General features: G+C 40.1%; 1 protein-coding gene across 1 annotated transcript; it reads right to left on the reverse strand.

Annotated features, from left to right (window-relative positions):
- Window positions 1-474: 474 nt before the first annotated feature.
- LOC104657062 (60S acidic ribosomal protein P2) lies at window positions 475-19887 on the reverse strand. The gene is made up of 2 exons (XM_010356790.1): window positions 19805-19887; window positions 475-987 (listed from the first exon to the last, which is right to left on the reverse strand). The coding sequence occupies exons 1-2, from the start codon at window positions 19885-19887 to the stop codon at window positions 525-527; spliced, it is 546 nt and encodes a 181-aa protein (XP_010355092.1). The 3' UTR covers window positions 475-524.
- Window positions 19888-20423: the final 536 nt, after the last annotated feature.

Below are 20423 nucleotides of genomic sequence, written 5' to 3' on the forward strand. Positions count from 1 at the left end.
ATATACCACGCTACTTGAATGAAGACAAAAATACCACATGGCCATTGAAGTTGGTGAAGAAAAAGCATGTGACAACCTATAACACTCTTTCATCATAAAAACACTCAACAGACTAGAAACAGAAAATTTTTCCTCACATAATAAAGACCATATACAAAAACCCACAAATGCTATTATAGTCAATACAGGAAAACTACATACTTTTCCTCCAAGATCAGAAAGAGAACAAGGATGCCAAGTTCTAACACTCTGACACAGTACTGGAAGATCTATTCAGAGCAATCAAGCAGGAAAAAGGAACTAAAAGCATCCAAATTGAAAAGAAAAAAGTAAAATATGGCCAGAATGGTGGCTTACTCCTATAATTCCAAAACACTGGAAGCTGAGGAGGGAGTATTAGTTAAGTCCAGGAGTTTAAGACCAACCTGGGCAATACAGTGAAACCTCATCTCTACAGAAAAAATTTTTTTTTAATTTTTTTTTTTTTATGTGTAAAAAGGCTTTATTTGCAGGAGAGCAGGAATTTAATCAAAGAGGCCAAATCCCATGTCATCGTCTGACTCTTCAGACTCCTCCTTCTTCTCATCTTTCTTCTCCTCTGCTGCAGCAGGTGCGGAACCAGCAGCAGGCGCTGCAGAGCCTGGGGCAGCTGAGACGGCCACAGCCCCACCGGCAGGTACACTGGCAAGCTTGCCGATACCCTGGGCAATGAAGTCTTCAATGTTTTTTCGATTCAGCTCACTAATAACCTTGTTGAGTCTGTCGTCGTCCGTCTCCATGCCCACGCTGTCCAAGATCTTCTTGATGTCCTTGGCGCTGGGGGAGGAGTTACCCCCGAGGGCAGCCAGCAGGTAGGAGGCCACGTAGGCATCGGGGCCGCGTCTGCGGCGGCGGAGAGCCCTCACGCGTGCGACCTCGGCAGTGTCAGGGAGGAAAAGAGAAATTTTTATTTTAAAAAGAAAATTAGTCAGATGTAATGGTATATGCCTGCAGTCCAAGCAATATGGGAGGCTGAGGTGGGAGGATAGCTTAAGTCCAGCAGTTCAAGGTTACAGTGACCTATAATCAGACTGCTGTACTCCAGACTGGATAACAGAGCAAAAGCCTGTCCTAAAAAAAAAAAAAAAAAAAAAAAAAAAAAAAAAAAAAAAAAATCTGTGTTTGCAGACAGGATGATCTTATACGTAGAAAGTCTAAAAATTACACACACACACACACACCTTGAAATTATTAAAGTCAGAAAGTTGCGTTATACAAAATGCAAAATCAGTTGCATTTTGTGGACTATTATTCAACAAACTGAAAAAACTTAAGTAAACAAATCTTACAATAGCACTAAAAAGATTAAACACTTGGTGATAAAGGTAACGAATGGTATAAAACAATTATATTATTAAAACTGCAAAACGTTGATGTCTGGCTGGGTGACATGGCTCAAGCCTGTATTTCCAGCACTTTGGGAGGTCCAGGTGAGCAAATCATCTGAGGTTAGGAGTTCCAGACCAGCCTGGCCAACATGGTGAAACCCCATCTCTACTAAAAATACAAAAATTAGCAGGGCTTGGTGGCAGGTGCCTGTACTCACAGCTACTTGGGAGGCTGAGGCAGGAGAATTGCTTCAACCCAGGAGGCAAAGGTTGTGGTGAGCTGAGATTGAGCTACTGCACTCCAGCCTGGGTGACAAAGTGAGTCTCTGTCTCAAACAACAACAACAAGTACAACAACAAAAACACCCATACTAAAATGTACAATGAGTCTTCAGGCAAAACAATATTACACAAGAAGAACAAAGTTAACCATCTCACACTTCTTCATTTCAATTTTTATTACAAAGCATTCAAATAGTATTTCACTGATATAAGAACAGACACATAGACCAGTAAAATACAATAGAGAGACAAGGAATAAACCTTCACACATGGTGCAATGAATTTTGACAAAGGAGAAATCTTCAATATTGCTTAGAAACAATACCTATTCATGCTAACTAGAGTAAACAGTGTAGAGAAGACCTTAAATGACCTGATGGAGCTGAAAACCACAGCATGAGAACCTCATGATGCATGCACAAGCTTCAATAGCCAATTTGATCAAGTGGAAAAAAGGATATCAGTGATTGAAGATCAAATTCATGAAATAAAGTGTGAAGACAAGATTAGAGAAAAAAGAGAAAAAAAGAAATGAACAAGGCCTCCAAGAAATATGGGACTATGTGAAAAGACCAAATCTATGTTTGATTGGTCACCTGAAAGTGATGGGGAGAATGGAACCAAGTTAAAAAACACTCTTCAGGATATTATACAGGACAACTTTCCCAACCTAGCAAGGCAGCTCAACATTCAAATTTAGGAAATACAGAGAACATCACAAAGATACTCCTCAAGAAGAGCAACCCGAAGACACATAGTTGTTAGATTCATCAAGGTTGAAAGGAATGAAAAAATGTTAAGGGCAGCCAGAGAGAAAGGTTGGGTTTCCCACAAAGGGAAGCCACTGAGACTAACAGTGGAGCTCTTAGCAGAAACTACAAGCCGGAAGAGAGTGGAGGCTAATATCCAACATTCTTAAAGTAAATAATATTCAACACAGAATTTCATATCCAGACAAACCAAACTTCATAAGTGAAGGAGAAATAAATCGTTTACAGACAAGCAAATGCTGAGAGATTTTGTGACCACTAGGCCTGCCTTACAAGAGCTCCTGAAGGAAGCACTAAACATGGAAAGGAACAAATGGTACCAGCCAATGCAAAAAGATGCCAAATTGTAAAGACCATTGATGCTGGGAAGAAACTTCATCAACTAATGGGCAAAATAAGCAGCTAACATCATAATGACAGGATCAAATTCACATATAACAATATTAACCTTAAATGGAAATGAGCTCAATGCCCCAATTAAAAGACACAGATTGGCAAATTGAATGAAGAGTCAATATCCATCAGTGTGCAGTATTCAGGAAACCCTGAATTCCGTGCAGAGACACACATAGGCTCAAAATAAAGGGACGGAGGAAGACCTATCAAGCAAATAGAAGAAAAAAAAAAGAGCAGGTGTTGCAATCCCCGTCTCTGAAAAAAAAAAAACTTTAAACCAACAAAGATCAAAAGAGACAAAGAAGGCCATTACGTAACGGTAAAGGGATCAATTCAACACGAACAGTTAACTATCCTAAATATATATATACGCAACAGGAGTACCCAGATTCGTAAGACAAGTCTGTAGAGACCTACAAGGAGACTTAGACTCCCATACAATATAATGAGAGACTTTAACACCCCACTGTCAATATGAGACAGATCAATGAGAAGAGAAGAAGAAGGTTAACAAGGTTTTCCAGGACTTGAACTCAGTTCTGCTCCAAGCAGAACTAATAGCCATCTACAGAACTCTCCTCACCAAATCAACAGAATATACATTCTTCTCAGCACCACATCGCACTTATTCTAAAATTGACCACATGGTTGGATGTAAAGCACTCCTCAGCAAATGTAAAAGAACAGAAATCACAAGAAACTGTCTCTCAGACCACAGTGCAATCAAATTAGAACTCAGGATTAAGAAACTCACTCAAAACCTCACAACGACATGGAAACTGAACAACCTGCTCCTGAATGACTACTGGGTAAATAACAAAATGAAGACAGAAATAAAGACGTTCTTCAAAACCAATGAGAACAAAGACACAACATACTAGAATCTCTTGGACACATTTAAAGCAGTGTGTGGGGGAAATTTACAGTACTAAATGCCCTCAATGGAAAGCAGGAGAGATCTAAAATCAACACTCTAACATCGCAATTAAAAGAACTAGAGAAGCAAGAGTAAACGAATTCAAAAGCTAGCAGAAGGCAAGAAATAACTAAGATCAGAGCAGAACTCAAGGATACAGAGACACAAAAAAACCTTCAAAAAAAATGAATGAATCCAGGAGCTGATTTTTTTGAAAAGATCAACAAAATAAATATTTGCTAGCAAGACTAATGAAGAAGACAAGAGGGAAGAATCAAATGGATGCAATAAAAAATGATAAAGAGGATATCACCACTGATCCCACAGCAATACAAACCATCATCAGAGAATACTATAAACAGCTCTACCCAAATAAACTAGAAAACCTTTAAGAAATGGATAAATTCCTGGACACATACACCCTCCCAAGACTAAACTAGGAAGCAGTTGAATCCCTGAATAGACCAACAACAGGCTCTGAAATTGAGTCAATAATTAATAGCGTACCAACCAAAAAAAGTCCAGGACCAGATGGATTCACAGCTGAATTCTATCAGAGGTACAAGGAGGAGCTGGTACCATTCCTTCTGAAACTATTCCAATCAATAGAAAAAGAGGGAATCCTCCCTAACTCATTTTATGAGGCCAAGATCATCCTGATACCAAAGCCTGGCAGAGATACAACAGAAAAAGAGTATTTTAGACCAATATCCCTGATGAACATCAATGCAAAAATCCTCAATAAAATACTGGCAAACCGAATCCAGCAGCACATCAAAAAGCTTATCCACCAAGATCAAGTTTGCTTCATCCCTAGGATACAAGGCTAGTTCAACATAACAAATCAATAAACATAATCCATCACATAAACAGAACCAAAAACAAAAACCACATGATTATCTCAATAGATGCAGAAAAGGCCTTTAACAAAATTCAACAGCTATTTATGCTTATCTCAATAAACTAGATATTGATGGAACATATCTCAAAATAATAAGAGCTATTTATGACAAACCCACAGCCAACATCATACTGAATGATCAAACCTAGAAGCATTCCCTTTGAAAAGTAACACAAGACAGGGATGCCCTCTCACCACTTCTATTCAACATAGTGTTGGAAGTTCTGGCCAGGGCAATTGGCAAGAGAAAGAAATAACAGGTATTCAGTTAGGAAAAGAAGAAGTCAAATTTTTCCTGTTTGCAGATGACATGATTGTATATTTAGAAAATCCCATCGTCTCAGCCTCAGATTTCCTAAATTGATAAGCAGCTTCAGCAAAGTCTCAGGATGCAAAATCAATGTGCACAAATCACAAGCATTCCTATGCACCAATAAAAGACAAACAGAGAGCCAAATCATGAGTGAACTCCCATTGACAATTGCTACAAAGAGAATAAAATACCTAGGAATCCAACTTACAAGGGATATGAAGGACCTGTTCAAGGAGAACTACAAACCACTGATCAACGAAATAAAAAAGGACACAAACAAATGGAAGAACATTCCCTGCTCATGGATAGGAAGAATGAATATCATGAAAATGGCCATATTGTCCAAGGTAATTTATAGATTCAATGCCATCCCCATCAAGCTACCGATGACTTTCTTCACAGAATTGGAGAAAACGACCTTAAAGTTCACATGAAGCCAAAAAGGAGCCACATTGCCAAGACAATCCTAAGCAAAAAGAACAAAGCTGGAGGCATCACCCTACCTGACTTCAAGGCATACTACAAGGTTATGGTCACTAAAACAGCACAGTACTGGTACCAAAACCAAGATATAGACCAATGGAACAGAACAGAGACCTCAGAAATAACACCAGACATCTACAACCATCTGATCTTTGACAAACCTGACACAAGTAAGCAAAGGGGAAAGGATTCCCTACATAATAATGGTGCCAGGAAAACTGGCTAGACATACGAGAAAGCTGAAACTGGATCCTTTCCTTAATCTTATACAAAATTAATCCAAGACAGATTCAAAACTTAAATGTTAGACCTAAAACCACAAAAACTCTAGAAGAAGACCTAGGCAGTACCATTCAGGACACAGGCATGGGCAAGGACTTCATGACTGAAACACCAAAAGCAATGGTAACAAGAGCCAAAATAGACAAATGAGATCTAATTAAACTAAAGAGCTTCTGCATAGAAAAGAAACTACAATCAGAGTGAACAGGCAACCTACAGAATGGGAGAAAATTTTTGCAATCTACTCTTCTGACAAAGGGTTAATATCCAGAATCTACAAAAAACTTAAACAAATTTACCAGCAAAAAATCAAACAACCACATCAAAAAGTGGGCAAAGGATATGAACAGACACTTTTCAAAAGAAGACTCTTATACAGCCAACAGACACATGAAAATATGCTCATCATTGACTGGTCATCAGAGAAATGCAAATCAAAACCACAAAGAGATACCGTCCCACACCAGTTAGAATGGCGATCATTAAAAAGTCAGGAAACAACGGGTGCTGTAGAGGATGTGGAGAAACATGAACACTTTTACGGTGTTTTTGGGAGTGTAAACTAGTTCAATCAGTGTGGAAGAGAGTGTGGGGATTCCTCAAGGATCTAGAACTAGAAATATCATTTGACCCAGTGATCCCATTACTGGGTATATACCCAAAGGATTATAAATCATGCTACTATAAAGACACATGCACACATATGTTTATTGTGGCACTATTCACAATAGCAAAGACTTGGAACCAACCCAAATGTCCATCAATGATAGACTGGATTAAGAAAATATGGCACAGAGTAGGCTGGCAAGCAGCTCCAGTCTTCAGCTCCCAGCGCGAGCAACACAGAAGAAGGGTGATTTCTGCATTTTCAACTGAGGTACCGGGTTCATCTCACTGGGGAGTGCCAGACAGTCAGTGCTTGTCAGGTGGTGCAGCCTGACCAGTGAGAGCTGAAGCAGGGTGAGGCATCGCGTCACCTGGGAAGTGCAAGGGGGAAGGGAATCCCTTTTCCTAGCCAGGAGAACTGAGACACACAACACCTGGAAAATTGGGTAACTCCATCCTAATACTGCGCTTTACCAAGAGTCTTAGCAAAGGGCACACCAGGAAATTATATCCCACACCTGGCCAGGAGGGTCCCACGCCCACAGAGCCTCCCTCATTGTTAGCACAGCAGTCTGTAATCTAACTGCAAGGCAGCAGCAAGGCTAGTGGAGGGGCACCTGCCATTGCTGAGGCTTAAGTAGGTAAACAAAGCCACTGGGAAGCTCGAATTGGGTGGAGCCCACAGCAACTCAAGGAGGCCTACCTGTCTCTGTAGACTCCACCTCTGGGGACAGGGCATAGCTAAACAAAAAGCAGAAGAAACCTCTTCAGATGCAAATGACCCTGTCCGACAGCTTTAAAGAGAGCAGTGGATCTCCCAACATGGAGGTTGAGATCTGAGAACAGACAGACTGCCTGCTCAAGTGTGTCCCTGACCCCGAGTAGCCTAACTGGGAGACATCCCCCACTAGGTGCAGACTGACACCGTACACCTCACATGGCGGGGTACATCCCTGAGACGAAGCTTCCAGAGCAAGAATCAGACAGGAACACTCGCTGTTCAGCAATATTCTATCTTCTGCAGCCTCTGCTGCTGATACCCAGGCAAACAGGGTCTGGAGTGGATCTCAAGCAATCTCCAACAGACCTACAGCTGAGGGTCCTGATGGTTAGAAGGAAAACTAACAAACAGAAAGGACAGCCACACCAAAACCCCATCAGTATGTCACTGTCATCAAAGACCAAAGGTAGATAAAACCACAAAGATGGGGAAAGAGCAGAGCAGAAAAGCTGGAAATTCAAAAAATAAGAGCACATCTCCCCCTCCAGAGGAATGCAGCTCATCACCAGCAATGGATTAAAGCTGGACGGAGAATGACATTGATGAGTTGAGAGAAGAAGGCTTCAGTCCATCAAACATCTCAGAGCTAAAGGAGCTTATGTACCCAGTGCAAAGAAACTAAAAATCTTGAAAAAAGAATGGAAGAATGGATAACTAGAATAATCAATGCAAAGAAGGCCATAAGTGAACTGACAGAGATGAAAACCATGACATGAGAAATATGTGACAAAAGCACAAGCTTCAGTAATCGACTCGATCAACTGGAAGAAAGAGTATCAGTGATTGAGGATCAAATGAATGAAATGAAGTGAGAAGAGAAGTCTAAAGAAAAAAGAGGAAAGAGAAATGAACAAAGCCTTCAAGACGTATGGGATTATGTGAAAGACCAAATGTACGTCTGACTGGGGTGCCTGAAAGTGAGGGGGAAAATGGAACCAAGTTGGAAAACACTCTGCAGGATATCATCCAGGAGAATTTCCCCAACCTAGTAAGGCAGGCCAACATTCAAATTCAGGAAATACAGAGAACACCACAAAGATACTCCTCGAGAAGAGCAACTCCAAGACATAATTGTCAGATTCACCAAAGTTGAAATGAAGGAAAAAATCTTAAGGGCAGCCAGAGAGAAAGGTCAGGTTACCCACAAAGGGAAGCCACTGAGACTAACAGCAGATCTCTCGGCAGAAACTCTACAAGCCAGAAGAGAGTGGGGGCCAATATTCAACATTCTTAAAGAAAAGAATTTTCAACCCACAATTTCGTATCCAGCTAAACCAAGTTTCATAACTGAAGGAGAAATAAAATCCTTTACAAACAAGCAAATGCTTAAGATTTTGTCACCACCAGGCCCGCCCTACAAGAGACCTTGAAGGAAGCACAAAACATGGAAAGGAACAATCAGTACCAGCCACTGCAAAAACATGCCAAAATGTAAAGACCATCGATGCTAGGAAGAAACTGCATCAACCAATGGGCAGAATAACCAGCTAACATCATAATGACAGGATCAAATTGACACATAACAATATTAACCTTAAATGTAAATGGGCTAAATGGTCCACTTAAAAGATACAGACTGGCAAATTGGATGAAGAGTCAAGACCCATCAGTTTGCTGTATTCAGGAGACCCATCTCACATGCAGAGACACACATAGGCTCAAAATAAAGGGATGGAGGAAGATCTACCAAGCAAATGGAGAATAAAAAAAAGCAGGGGTTGCAATCCTAGTCTCTGATAAAACAGACTAAACCATCAAAGATCAAAAGAGACAAAGAAGGTCATTACGTAATGGTAAAGTGATCAATTCCACAGGAAGAGCTAACTATCCTAAATATATATGCACCCAATACAGGAGCACCCAGATTCATAAAGCAAGTCCTTGGAGACTTACAAAGAGACTTAGACTCCGATACAATATAATGGGAGTCTTCAGCACCCCACTGTCAACATTAGACAGATCAATGAGACAGAAAATCAACAAGGATATCCAGGAATTGAACTCAACTCTGCACCAAGTGGACCTAATAGACATCTACATAACTCTCCACACCAAATCAACAGAATATACATTCTTCTCAGCACCACATCACACTTATTCCAAAATTAACCACATAATTGGAAGTAAAGCACTTCTTAGCAAATGTACAAGAACAGAAATTATAACAAACTGTCTCTCAGACCACAGTGCAATCAAACTAGAACTCAGGACTGAGAAACTCAATCAAAACCGCTCAACTACATAAACTGAATAACCTGCTCCTGAATGACTACTGGGTACATAACGAAATGAAGGCAGAAATAAAAGATGTTCTTTGAAACCAATGAAAACAAAGATACAACATACTAGAATCTCTGGGACACATTTAAAGCAGTGTGTAGAGGGAAATTTATAGCACTAAATGCCCACAAGAGAAAGCTGGAAAGATCTAAAATTGACACCCTAACATCACAATTAAAAGAACTAGAGAAGCAAGAGCAAACACATTCAAAAGCTAGCAGAAGGCAAGAAATAACTAAGATCAGAGCAGAACTCAAGGAGGTAGAGACACAAAAAACTCTCCAAAAAATTAATGAATCCAGGAGCTGGTTTTTTGAAAGATCAACAAAATTGACAGACCTCTAGCAAGACTAATAAAGAAGAAAAGAGAGAAGAATCAAATAGATGCAATAAAAAATGATAAAGGGGATATCACCACTGGCCCCACAGAAATACAAACTACCATCAGAGAATACTATAAACACCTCTATGCAAATAAACTAGAAAATCTAGAAGAAATGGATAATTTCCTGGAAATTTACACTCTCCCAAGACTAAACTAGGAAGCAGTTGAATCCCTGAATAGACCAACAACAGGCTCTGAAATTGAGTCAATAATTAATAGCCTACCAATGAAAAAAAGTCCAGGACCAGATGGATTCACAGCTGAATTCTATCAGAGGTACAAGGAGGAGCTGGTACCATTCCTTCTGAAACTATTCCAATCAATAGGAAAAGAGGGAATCCTCCCTAACTCATTTTATGAGGCCAAGATCATCCTGATACCAAAGCCTGGCCAGAGACACAACAAAAAAAGAAAATTTTAGACCAATATCCCTGATGAACATCAATGCAAAAATCCTCAATAAAATACTGGCAAACCGAATCCAGCAGCACATCAAAAAGCTTATCCACCACAATCAAGTGGGCTTCATCCCTGGGATGCAAATTTGGTTCAACATATGCAAATCAATAAACATATTCCAGCATATAAACGGAACAAAAGACAAAAACTACATGATTATCTCAATAGATGCAGAAAAGGCCTTTGACAAAATTCAACAGCCCTCCTTGCTAAAAACTCAATAAATTCGGTATTGAGGGAACATATCGCAAAATAGTAAGAGCTATTTATGACAGACCTACAGCCAATATCATACTGAATGGGCAAAAACTTGGAAAAATTCCCTTTGAAAACTGGCACAAGACAGGGATGCCCTCTCTCACCACTCCTATTCAACATAGTGTTGGAAGTTCTGGCTAGGGCAATCAGGCAAGAGACAGAAATAAAGGGTATTCAGTTAGGAACAGAATAAGTCAAATTGTCCCTGTTTGCCGATGACATGATTGTATATTTAGAAAACCCCATCATCTCAGCCCAAAATCTCCTTAAGCTGATAAGCAACTTCAGCAAAGTCTCAGGATACAAAATTAATGTGCAAAAATCACAAGCCTTCTTATACACCAGTAACAGACAGAAAGCCAAATCATGAATGAACTTCCATTCACAATTGCTTCAAAGAGAATAAAATACCTAGGAATCCAACTTACAAGGGATGTAAATGATGTCTTCAAGGAGAACTACAAACCACTGATCAATGAAATAAAAGGGGACACAAACAAATGGAAGAACATACCATGCTCATGGATAGGAAGAATTAATATCGTGAAAATGGGCATACTGCCCAAGGTAATTTATAACTTCAATGCCATCCCCATCAAGCTACCAATGAGTTTCTTCACAGAATTGGAAAAAACTGTTTTAAAGTTCATATGGAACCAAAAAAGAGCCCGCATTGCCAAGACAATTTTAAGTCAAAAGAACAAAGCTGGAGGCATCACCCTACCTGACTTCAAGGCATACTAGAAGGTTATGGTCACTAAAACAGCACAGTACTGGTACCAAAACAGAGATATAGACCAATGGAACAGAACAAAGTCCTCAGAAATAATACCACACATCTACAGCCATCTGATCTTTGACAAACCTGAGAAAAACAAGAAATGGGGAAAGGATTCCCTATTTAATAAATGGTGCTGGGAAAATTGGCTAGCCATAAGTAGAAAGCTGAAACTGGAATCTTTCATTACTCATTATATGAAAAGTAATTCAAGATGGATTAGAGACTTAAATGTTAGACCTAATACCATAAAAACCCTAGAAGAAAACCTAGGTAGTACCATTCAGGACATAGGCATGGGCAAGGATTTCATGTCTAAAACACCAAAAGCAACGGCAGCAAAAGCCAAAATTGACAAATGGGATCTCATTAAACTAAAGAGCTTCTGCACAGCAAAAAAAACTACCATCAGAGTGAACAGGCAACCTACAGAATGGGAGAAAATTTTTGCAATCTACTCATCTGACAAAGGGCTAATATCCAGAATCTACAAAGAACTCAAACAAATATACAAGAAAAAAAAAAAACAGGCCGGGCGCGGTGGCTCAAGCCTGTAATCCCAGCACTTTGGGAGGCCGAGACGGGCGGATCACGAGGTCAGGAGATCGAGACCATCCTGGCTAACACGGTGAAACCCCGTCTCTACTAAAAATACAAAAACTAGCCGGGCGAGGTGGCGAGCGCCTGTAGTCCCAGCTACTTGGGAGGCTGAGGCAGGAGAATGGCGTGAACCCGGGAGGCGGAGCTTGCAGTGAGCTGAGATCCAGCCACTGCACTCCAGCCTGGGCGACAGAGCAAGACTCCGCCTCAAAAAAAAAAAAAAAAAAAAAAAAAACAAACAACCCCATCAAAAAGTGGGGAAAGGATATGAACAGACATTTCTCAAAAGAAGACATTCATACAGCCAACAGACACATGAAAAAATGCTCGTCATCACTGGTCATCAGAGAAATGCAAATCAAAACCACAATGAGATACCATCTCACACCAGTTAGAATGGCAATCATTCAAAAGTCAGGAAACAACAGGTGTTGGAGAGGATGTGGAGAAATAGGAACACTTTTACACTGTTGGTGGGATTGTAAACTAGTTCAACTATTACAGAAAACAGTATGGTGATTCCTCAAGGATCTAGAGCTAGAAGTACCATATGACCTAGCCATCCCATTACTGGGTATATAACCAAAGGATTATAAATCATGCTACTATAAAGACACATGCACATGTATGTTCATTGCTGCACTATTCACAATAGCCAAGACTTGGAATCAACCCAAATGTCCATCAGTGACAGACTGGATTAAGAAAATGGGGCACATATACACCATGGAATACTATGCAGCCATAAAAAAGGATGAGTTTGTGTCCTTTGTAGGGACATGGGTGCAGCTGGAAACCATTATTCTCAGCAAAATATCACAAGAACAGGAAACCAAACACCGCATGTTCTCACTCATAGGTGGGAACTGAACAATGAGATCACTTGGACTTGGGAAGGGGAACATCACACACCGGGGCCTATTATGGGGAGGGGGAGGAGGAAGGGATGGCATTGGGAGTTATACCTGATGTTAATGATGAGTTGATGGGTGCTGACGAGTTGATGGGTGCAGCACACCAACATGGCACAAGTATACATATGTAACAAACCTGCACGTTGTGTACATGTACCCTAGAATTTAAAGTATAATAATAAAAAAAAATGGCACATATATACCATGGAATACTATGCAGCTCTAAAAAATGATGAGTTCATGTCCTTTGCAGGGACATGGATGAAGCTGGAAACCATCATTCTCAGCAAACTATCACAAACACAGAAAACCAAACACCGCATGTTCTCACTCTTTAGTAGGAATTGTACAGTGAGAACATTTGGACACATGGTGGGGAACATCACACGCTGGGGCCTGTCATGAGGTAGAGGGATGGGAGAGGGACAGCATTAGGAGAAATACCTAATGTAAATGTCCAGTGAGTGGGTGCAGTAAACCAACATGGCACATGTATACGTATGTATCAAACATGCACATTGTGCACGTGTACCCTAGAACTTAAAGTATAATAACAAAAAAAAGTTTAGTAACAACACAAAACTTGGCAAAGTGTAAAACAAATAAATATCTGTACATCATAACCAAATTATGAGAGACTTAGGATGTTCTAACTTCAATACCTTCTCTTCCTTTTTATGTTATTTTTACTTAATATTTTGTACACTTAAAGTTTTCAACTTCATTATAATTATTAGTATACTTTTCTTTGTGAGAAGAAGTTTTTTATTGGTTTTTGTGTTTTTTTTTTTTTTTTGTTTGTTTGTTTTGTTTTGAGTCTCATTTTTGTTGCCCAGGCTGGAGTGCAATATCACAGTCTTGACTCACTGCAACCTCTGCCTGCCAGGTTCAAGGGGTTCTCCTGCCTTGGCCTCCCAGGAAGCTGGGATTACAGGCATGTGTCACCATACCTGGCTAATTTTTATATTTTTAGTAGAGACAGGTTTTACCATTTTGACCAGGCTGGTCTTGAACTCCTGACCTCAAGTGATCTGCCCGTCTCGGCCTCCCAAAGTGTTGGGATTACAGGTGTAAGCCACCATGCCCAGCTGATTTTGGTAATTTTTTGTTATGGTAAATTATATGTAACATAACTTTTTACCATTTTAACCACTTACAACTGTTAAATTCAGTGGTATTGTTTATTCATGGTATTGTACAAACACTATCCATTTTCTTGAACTTTTTCATCATCTCAAACTCTGTAACTACAAACCAGTAGCTCCTCATAACCCTGTCCAATCCCCTGGTAAACTCTGTCTGCCACTCTGAATTTGACTATTACATAGACTCAAATGATATTTTGTGTCTGGGTTACTTCTCTTAGCAAAATTTTTTCAAGGTTGATACACTTTGAAATATGTATCAGAATTTAAATTTTTAAAGGCTGAATTGTATCTTATTGCATGTATAGACCACATTTTGTTGTTTATCCATTTATCTGTTGATGAACATTTTAATTGTTTTCACCTTCTGTCTTGAATAATGCTGCTCAGAGTACAAGAATGTATTTGAGTTCTTGCTTTTAATTACTTGGGGTTTACTATCTACAAGTGTAAGAGTTGGAGCATGTGGTCATTTTATGTTTAACTTATTGAAAAACCTTCAAATTGAACAAGTTGGTTCCTGCAGCCTTTTACATTCCCATCAGCAATGTGTGTGATCCAATTATTCCACATTCCGGTCAACACTTGTGATTTTCCATTTTTGTTTAGTTTTTATTATAGTCATTCAAATATGTGATGATTGTGGCTTTGATCTTGCATTTTCTTGACAAATGATAATTGAGCACATTTTCATATGCTTATTGGGCATTTATATATATATTTCTTTAAAAAGTGTCTATTAAAGTTTTTTGCCCTTTTTTAAAAATTAGATTGTTGTTTAATTGTAAGAGTTCTTTATATATGGTGGGTATTAATTTGTTACCACACATAAAATATCTAAATGTTTTCTTTCATTCATGGATTATCTTTTCACTCTCTTGATAGTGTTCTTTGTTGCAATATCAATTTTGATAAAGTTGAATTTAGCTATTCATTTTTGTTTGATGCCTCTCTTTTTGGTGTCATATTCAAGACAATATTGACAAATTCATGTCATGAGGATTTTACCTGATGTTTTATTCTAAAATTTTTTAAAATAGTTTTAATTCCTACATTTAAGCTTTTGAAACATTTGAGTTAATTTATATTATTATGTTTTTACATAACAAAATTTATTTAGATTTGTATATACAATAATTTTGTCTTCTTACCCTTTCCCTTGCATTTCAAAAGTTTCTGGGCTTAACTTACTCCTTTATTAAGTATTTTACTAGTTTTCTCAGTAAATTTTGATTAGTGTTAAATTTTTTCAGGGTATGAAATATCTTTTTTTTCCAAAGTCTCAATTTAGAGTGAAAGCTTAGCAATGTATGGAAATATGCTCATTCCTTATTTTCGCTCAACTCTTTGAAAATATTTGAATATCTTCTACTCTTTTTTTTTTTTTTTTTTTTTTTTTTTTTTTTTTTTTGAGACGGAGTCTTGCTCTGTCGCCCGGGCTGGAGTGCAGTGGCCGGTTCTCAGCTCACTGCAAGCTCCGCCTCCCGGGTTTATGCCATTCTCCTGCCTCAGCCTCCGAGTAGCTGGGACTACAGGCGCCGCCACCTCGCCCGGCTGGTTTTTTGTATTTTTTGGTAGAGACGGGGTTTCGCCGTGTTAGCCAGGATGGTCTCGATCTCCTGACCTCGTGATCCGCCCGTCTCGGCCTCCCAAAGTGCTGGGATTACAGGCTTGAGCCACCGCGCCCGGCCATCTTCTACTCTTAAGTGATTAATATTGAGAAATCTGCTGGAAGTATAATGGTTTTGGTTTGTGGATAAACTGAGTTTTTAACCCAGTTTGAGTTATCCCACTTCTCTTTGCTGACTGCAATTTCAATATAATAAGGGAATTGTGAAAAGCTTTTTTCCTAAATCTGAGAAAAGTGTTCTTTATTCATTCTGCCAAATTCTGAGAAATTATCCTTTCAAATGCAACCTCTCTATACTTCTATTTTCTTTTTCTATTAAATACAACTACTGTTAATGTATATCATATTTTCTACCTTTCATTCTCTTACTATGCTTTCATAATTTCAATTTTTCTCTCTGAGCTTGATACTTGTAAATACTACAAATGTATTATTTCTAAATTAACCTTTTATTTTAAAATAGTTTTAAATTTACAAAAGAGTTACAAAATAGTACTTCTTTCTTTTTTTATTCAATATTCAGTCTCTTTAATTATTAACAATTATCATAATTAGTGACCCACTGTAGTCCCCAGCACCCATGCCGCACCTGCTGAGGGCTCCTGTGACTTCTGACTAGGCCTCTAGCCATGCAGGCTACTGCTGGCCAACAGAGCATATCTCCTTTGGAATGACATAATTTCCACATATGTCGTGTCCCCAGAATACACTGAACTAAGCCAATGAGCCTGGATGAGCCCGTCCTGTTTGTGAAATAAATAACAAATATTGTTAAATAAATAAATAAGTAATATAGACCTCTATGTAACTATAATTTTGCATTTTAATTTTACATTAATAAATCATTTCAGATTTATTTTTGCAAAAGGTATAAAGTCTATGATTCTCAAACTTATTTTTTAGTTAATTAATCGTTTCTTAAGTCAAATCTTATTTATAACGTCTCTATATAATTTCTTAAATGTAATAATTATAATTTGCTTTTGGTAAAGTTTTCATTAGTATAAAAAAACTCACTTTTTAAAGTCATACCTTATTTCTTTTCCATGTTCAAAATTTTTAAATTCTATAGACGTTTTATATAAAACATACTTCTGTTGGAATGTAGAAATGTTTCCAAATTTACTGCTGTGAAGTTTTCTTCAGAAATTTCTATAATTTAAAATTCTAACAGGCGCAATATTTGGAGTTTCAGCAATGAATAAGACAAAGAACAAGACAAGCGAGACAGTGAAGTAGGAGTGAAACCTGAAAGTCACCAAGGGCAAGAGAAAATGTTCCAGGCAAGAGGGTTGTGAGGTGCAAATATGCACAGGTGACTGACTACAGTCATTACAAGCATACATATCCACTTAAAAGAACAAAAATCATGTGTAGATAATCATACTTTAAGTACATTCTCTAAGATAGTATACATGAATTTAACAGAAAAGCAATAGGAAAAACAGAAACTAGGAAGGGAAGGAAAGAGGCAGCCTGCTTGGCTGGAACTGGCTGATACCTGGGAGTGACTGCCCAATATGGAGACAGGGTGAGCTAGAACCATGTATTTTTTTGTTGATTGTTTTGTTTGTTGTTTGTTTTGTTTTGTTTTTTGAGACAAAGTCTCGCTCTCGTACCCTAGGCTGGAATGCTCGGCTCACTGCAACCTCCGCCTCCCAGGTTCAGGCCATTCTCCTGCCTCGGCCTCCCGAGTAGCTGGGACTACAGGCGCCCACTACCACGGCCAGTTAATTTTTTGTGTGTGTATATGTATGTATATGTATATGTGTGTGTGTGTATATATGTGTGTTATATATATGTGTATATATGTATATATATATTTATTTTATATATATATATATATATTTTTTTTTTGGTAGAGACAGGATTTCATCATGTTAGTGAGGATGGTCTAGATCTCCTGACTTTGTGATTCACCTGCCTTGGCCTCTCAAAGGGCTGGGATTACAGGCATGAGCCACCATGCCTGGCCAGTTTTTTCTTTTTAGAGACAGGGTTTCACCATGTTGGCCAGGCGGGTCTGGAACTCCTGACCTCAGGTGATGCGCCTGCCAGTGGCTGCCTAAAGTGCTGGGATTACAAGCGTGAGCCACCATGCCTGGCCGCTAGGGCCTTTTTGTGGTTCATTTTACCACTGAGAAATTATACAATTCAGGCTACCAGAGAGCACCTTGACCCTTTCAAACCCTGAATATAATTTGGGGAGTGGCAAGAAGACTGTGAAAAGAAACTGTGCCTGGAAGGGAGCTAACCCTGAATTTTCCACCCTTTCTGAAACCTAACCAGCTACAGCTACAGATAAAGATGCCATTTTTTATCAGTAATTTTAACAGACTGTGCATTTTACTGTGCTGGACCTACACATTAGGGAAACTCAGGTTGTTGCTTTTGGCGCTGGATCATAAGGAGGGCGTTTTCTCCCACAACCAAGACTAGAAAGCGAGTGTGCTGTGGGCTACCGGTGAGAGTACTGAGACTCAGAACTGCCCCACATGTGGGGTCCTGCCCCACATTCCCTGTGGCAGGACCTCAGTGGGGAGGTGGCTGCATCCCACACAAGCATTAAGACCTGCCCTACGCCTTCCCTTCATGACTACCTTTCATGGCTACAGAGGCCTGGGGCTGGGAAGCAACTTCTGTGGCTTGGGGCTGATGTAGGATAGGCTCAAATTGCTAAGTCTGACTCTGATGGGTCAGTGAGGTCAGCTGTGACAGATTGGTCTGAGTAATAAGCCACGCTGGGACTGGAGGGTTTGAACATGTGAGCCCCTCCCCTGCTGGGCAAGGCTGTGGCCTCTGAGGCTGTCCCACATTCCCTGTGGCAGTACCTCAATGAGGAGGTGGCCGCCTCCTACACAAGTATTATGCCAGAGGTCTGCTTCACCCTTCCCATCATGGCTAGTACATGTACTCTGCGTTGGAGCACCTGAGCAAAAACCCAATCACTCCAGCTCCACCGAGCTTTGCTGACTCCTCTCAGACAGAGGGAATTGTCCAGGGTCCTGGGTATTGCACCCAGTCCACCAGCTGGGTCACCAAAGTACTCCTCCTAGGGGTCTGAGGTTGGGAGGCTGGGCCTAAACACACTTCTATTACCACCTCAGCAGGCTCCTACCTGGAAATGCCACCTACTGGGCCACACAACCCATTGCCACCACTGCCAACACAAGTGCACGGTGTTTAGGGCCCAGAAGAGCATCTAACCACGCTACAACTATTAACAATACCCTGACAGCCACCCTAGGGCTCAATAACCCGTTCACTTGCCCTGTCCTCTGCTTCTGGCATCCAAGGAAGCCACCCAGAGGCCCAAGAATTGGTGCCAGCATACAGCCTCCTGGGGCACAAGGATAGAGATTAGCAAAACACTGAGACTACTAAAACCTGAATATAGTTTATCTGGCATTCCAGTGCCCAGAAAAATATCATCGTAGCCTTAACTAATAACTTCACCTAACACATCAAACAAACCACAGATTAAAATAATGCAATTTACAGCCAAAGAAACCATGCAAAGGGTGTGTACCCAACACAAAGCCAAAGGACCCTACCCAACCAACATAATAAACACGTCTTCAGGGAAAATTCTCTAGCAAGAGAATAAATTCAAAAATTCAAGTAGTGACTGTTACTCCTGAGGCACACTTGTCAACATAAAGACTTTAGAAACTTCAAAAATCAAGGAAAGTTCAGGCATGGTGGCTCATACTTCTGATCTCAACACTTTGGGATACCAAGGGAGGAGGATCACTTGAGCCCAGAAGTTTGACACAGCCAGACTGAAAGTTTAAATGAGAAAATGATGTATCATGTGAACAAAAACCAAAAGCAAGCAGGAATAGCTATACTTATATCAGAAAAAAGAGACATTGACCAGTGTCATTCACCACTTTTTGTGAAGTAGAGTGACCTCCACACTCCCTGAGCATCTTCTTCATATCTGCCTCAAACACTCCTTGACCACAGACATGTCTCTGTGTTTCCAGACTCACAGTAGTGGTGGTGGTGGCTTCCATAAACAGAGAAGGTGGTGCATGACAGCCTGAATGATTTCTGTTCCTTCTCATCCAGCATGGATCTCAATTAGAACCATAGTCCTATGGTTCCAGCTCAGGCTAGGACAGTCCCAATCCTCCAATCGCACTACCACTTTACATCAACAGTAGCAGCCACCACCAGTGCAGAACTCTTCCAAGCCTGTTATTGCTCAGGGTCTGCTTCTAGAGTACTATCATGCTGTCAGCCTCTGGCTCACCTGCTAACCACTTCGCTGAGCTCCAGGGATCCACCAGGGCCAGGGCAGGGCCTAGGCCCAACCCCAACCCTGCCAGCCACCATCACTTTGACCCCCTGTAGGGCACTTTTACCTGCTTCATCAAGCAGCAGGGTCCCAATGACAGAGGTCTACCTCCTCTGCTGGTAGGAGGCCCAGCTGTGGGGCCTTGGCAGCACCTGATAGTGCCAAAGGTGGCAAAACACCTGTCAGGCCAAAGTCAGGTGGTGGCCTGGATCTAAGGGTTACTGATGGAGGGTGTCCCGGTTCTTGGCATTTAGAGCAAAAAATTGGGGAAAACACAGAAAGCAAGGAAAGAATCAAGCAACAAAAGCAGATATTTATGTAAAACAAAAATACAGTTCACAGGGTGAGAGTGGGCACAGTCATAGGGGCTCAAGAACCCCATTACAAAATTTTCTGTGGTTTAAATATCCTCTAGCATTTTCCATTGCTTACTTGGTGTACACCCTATGTAAATGAAAATGATGAAATAAAAGTACAAAGTCATTTACTCATTGTATGCCATATGTAAATGGGAGAGGATATTTCCTGTCATAGTAAAAGTGTTTCCATTTGATTTAGTTCTAGGAAGTCAGTG

The sequence above is a fragment of the Rhinopithecus roxellana genome, chromosome 22 (genome assembly GCF_007565055.1).
Source record: "Rhinopithecus roxellana isolate Shanxi Qingling chromosome 22, ASM756505v1, whole genome shotgun sequence".
NCBI lineage: Eukaryota > Metazoa > Chordata > Mammalia > Primates > Cercopithecidae > Rhinopithecus > Rhinopithecus roxellana.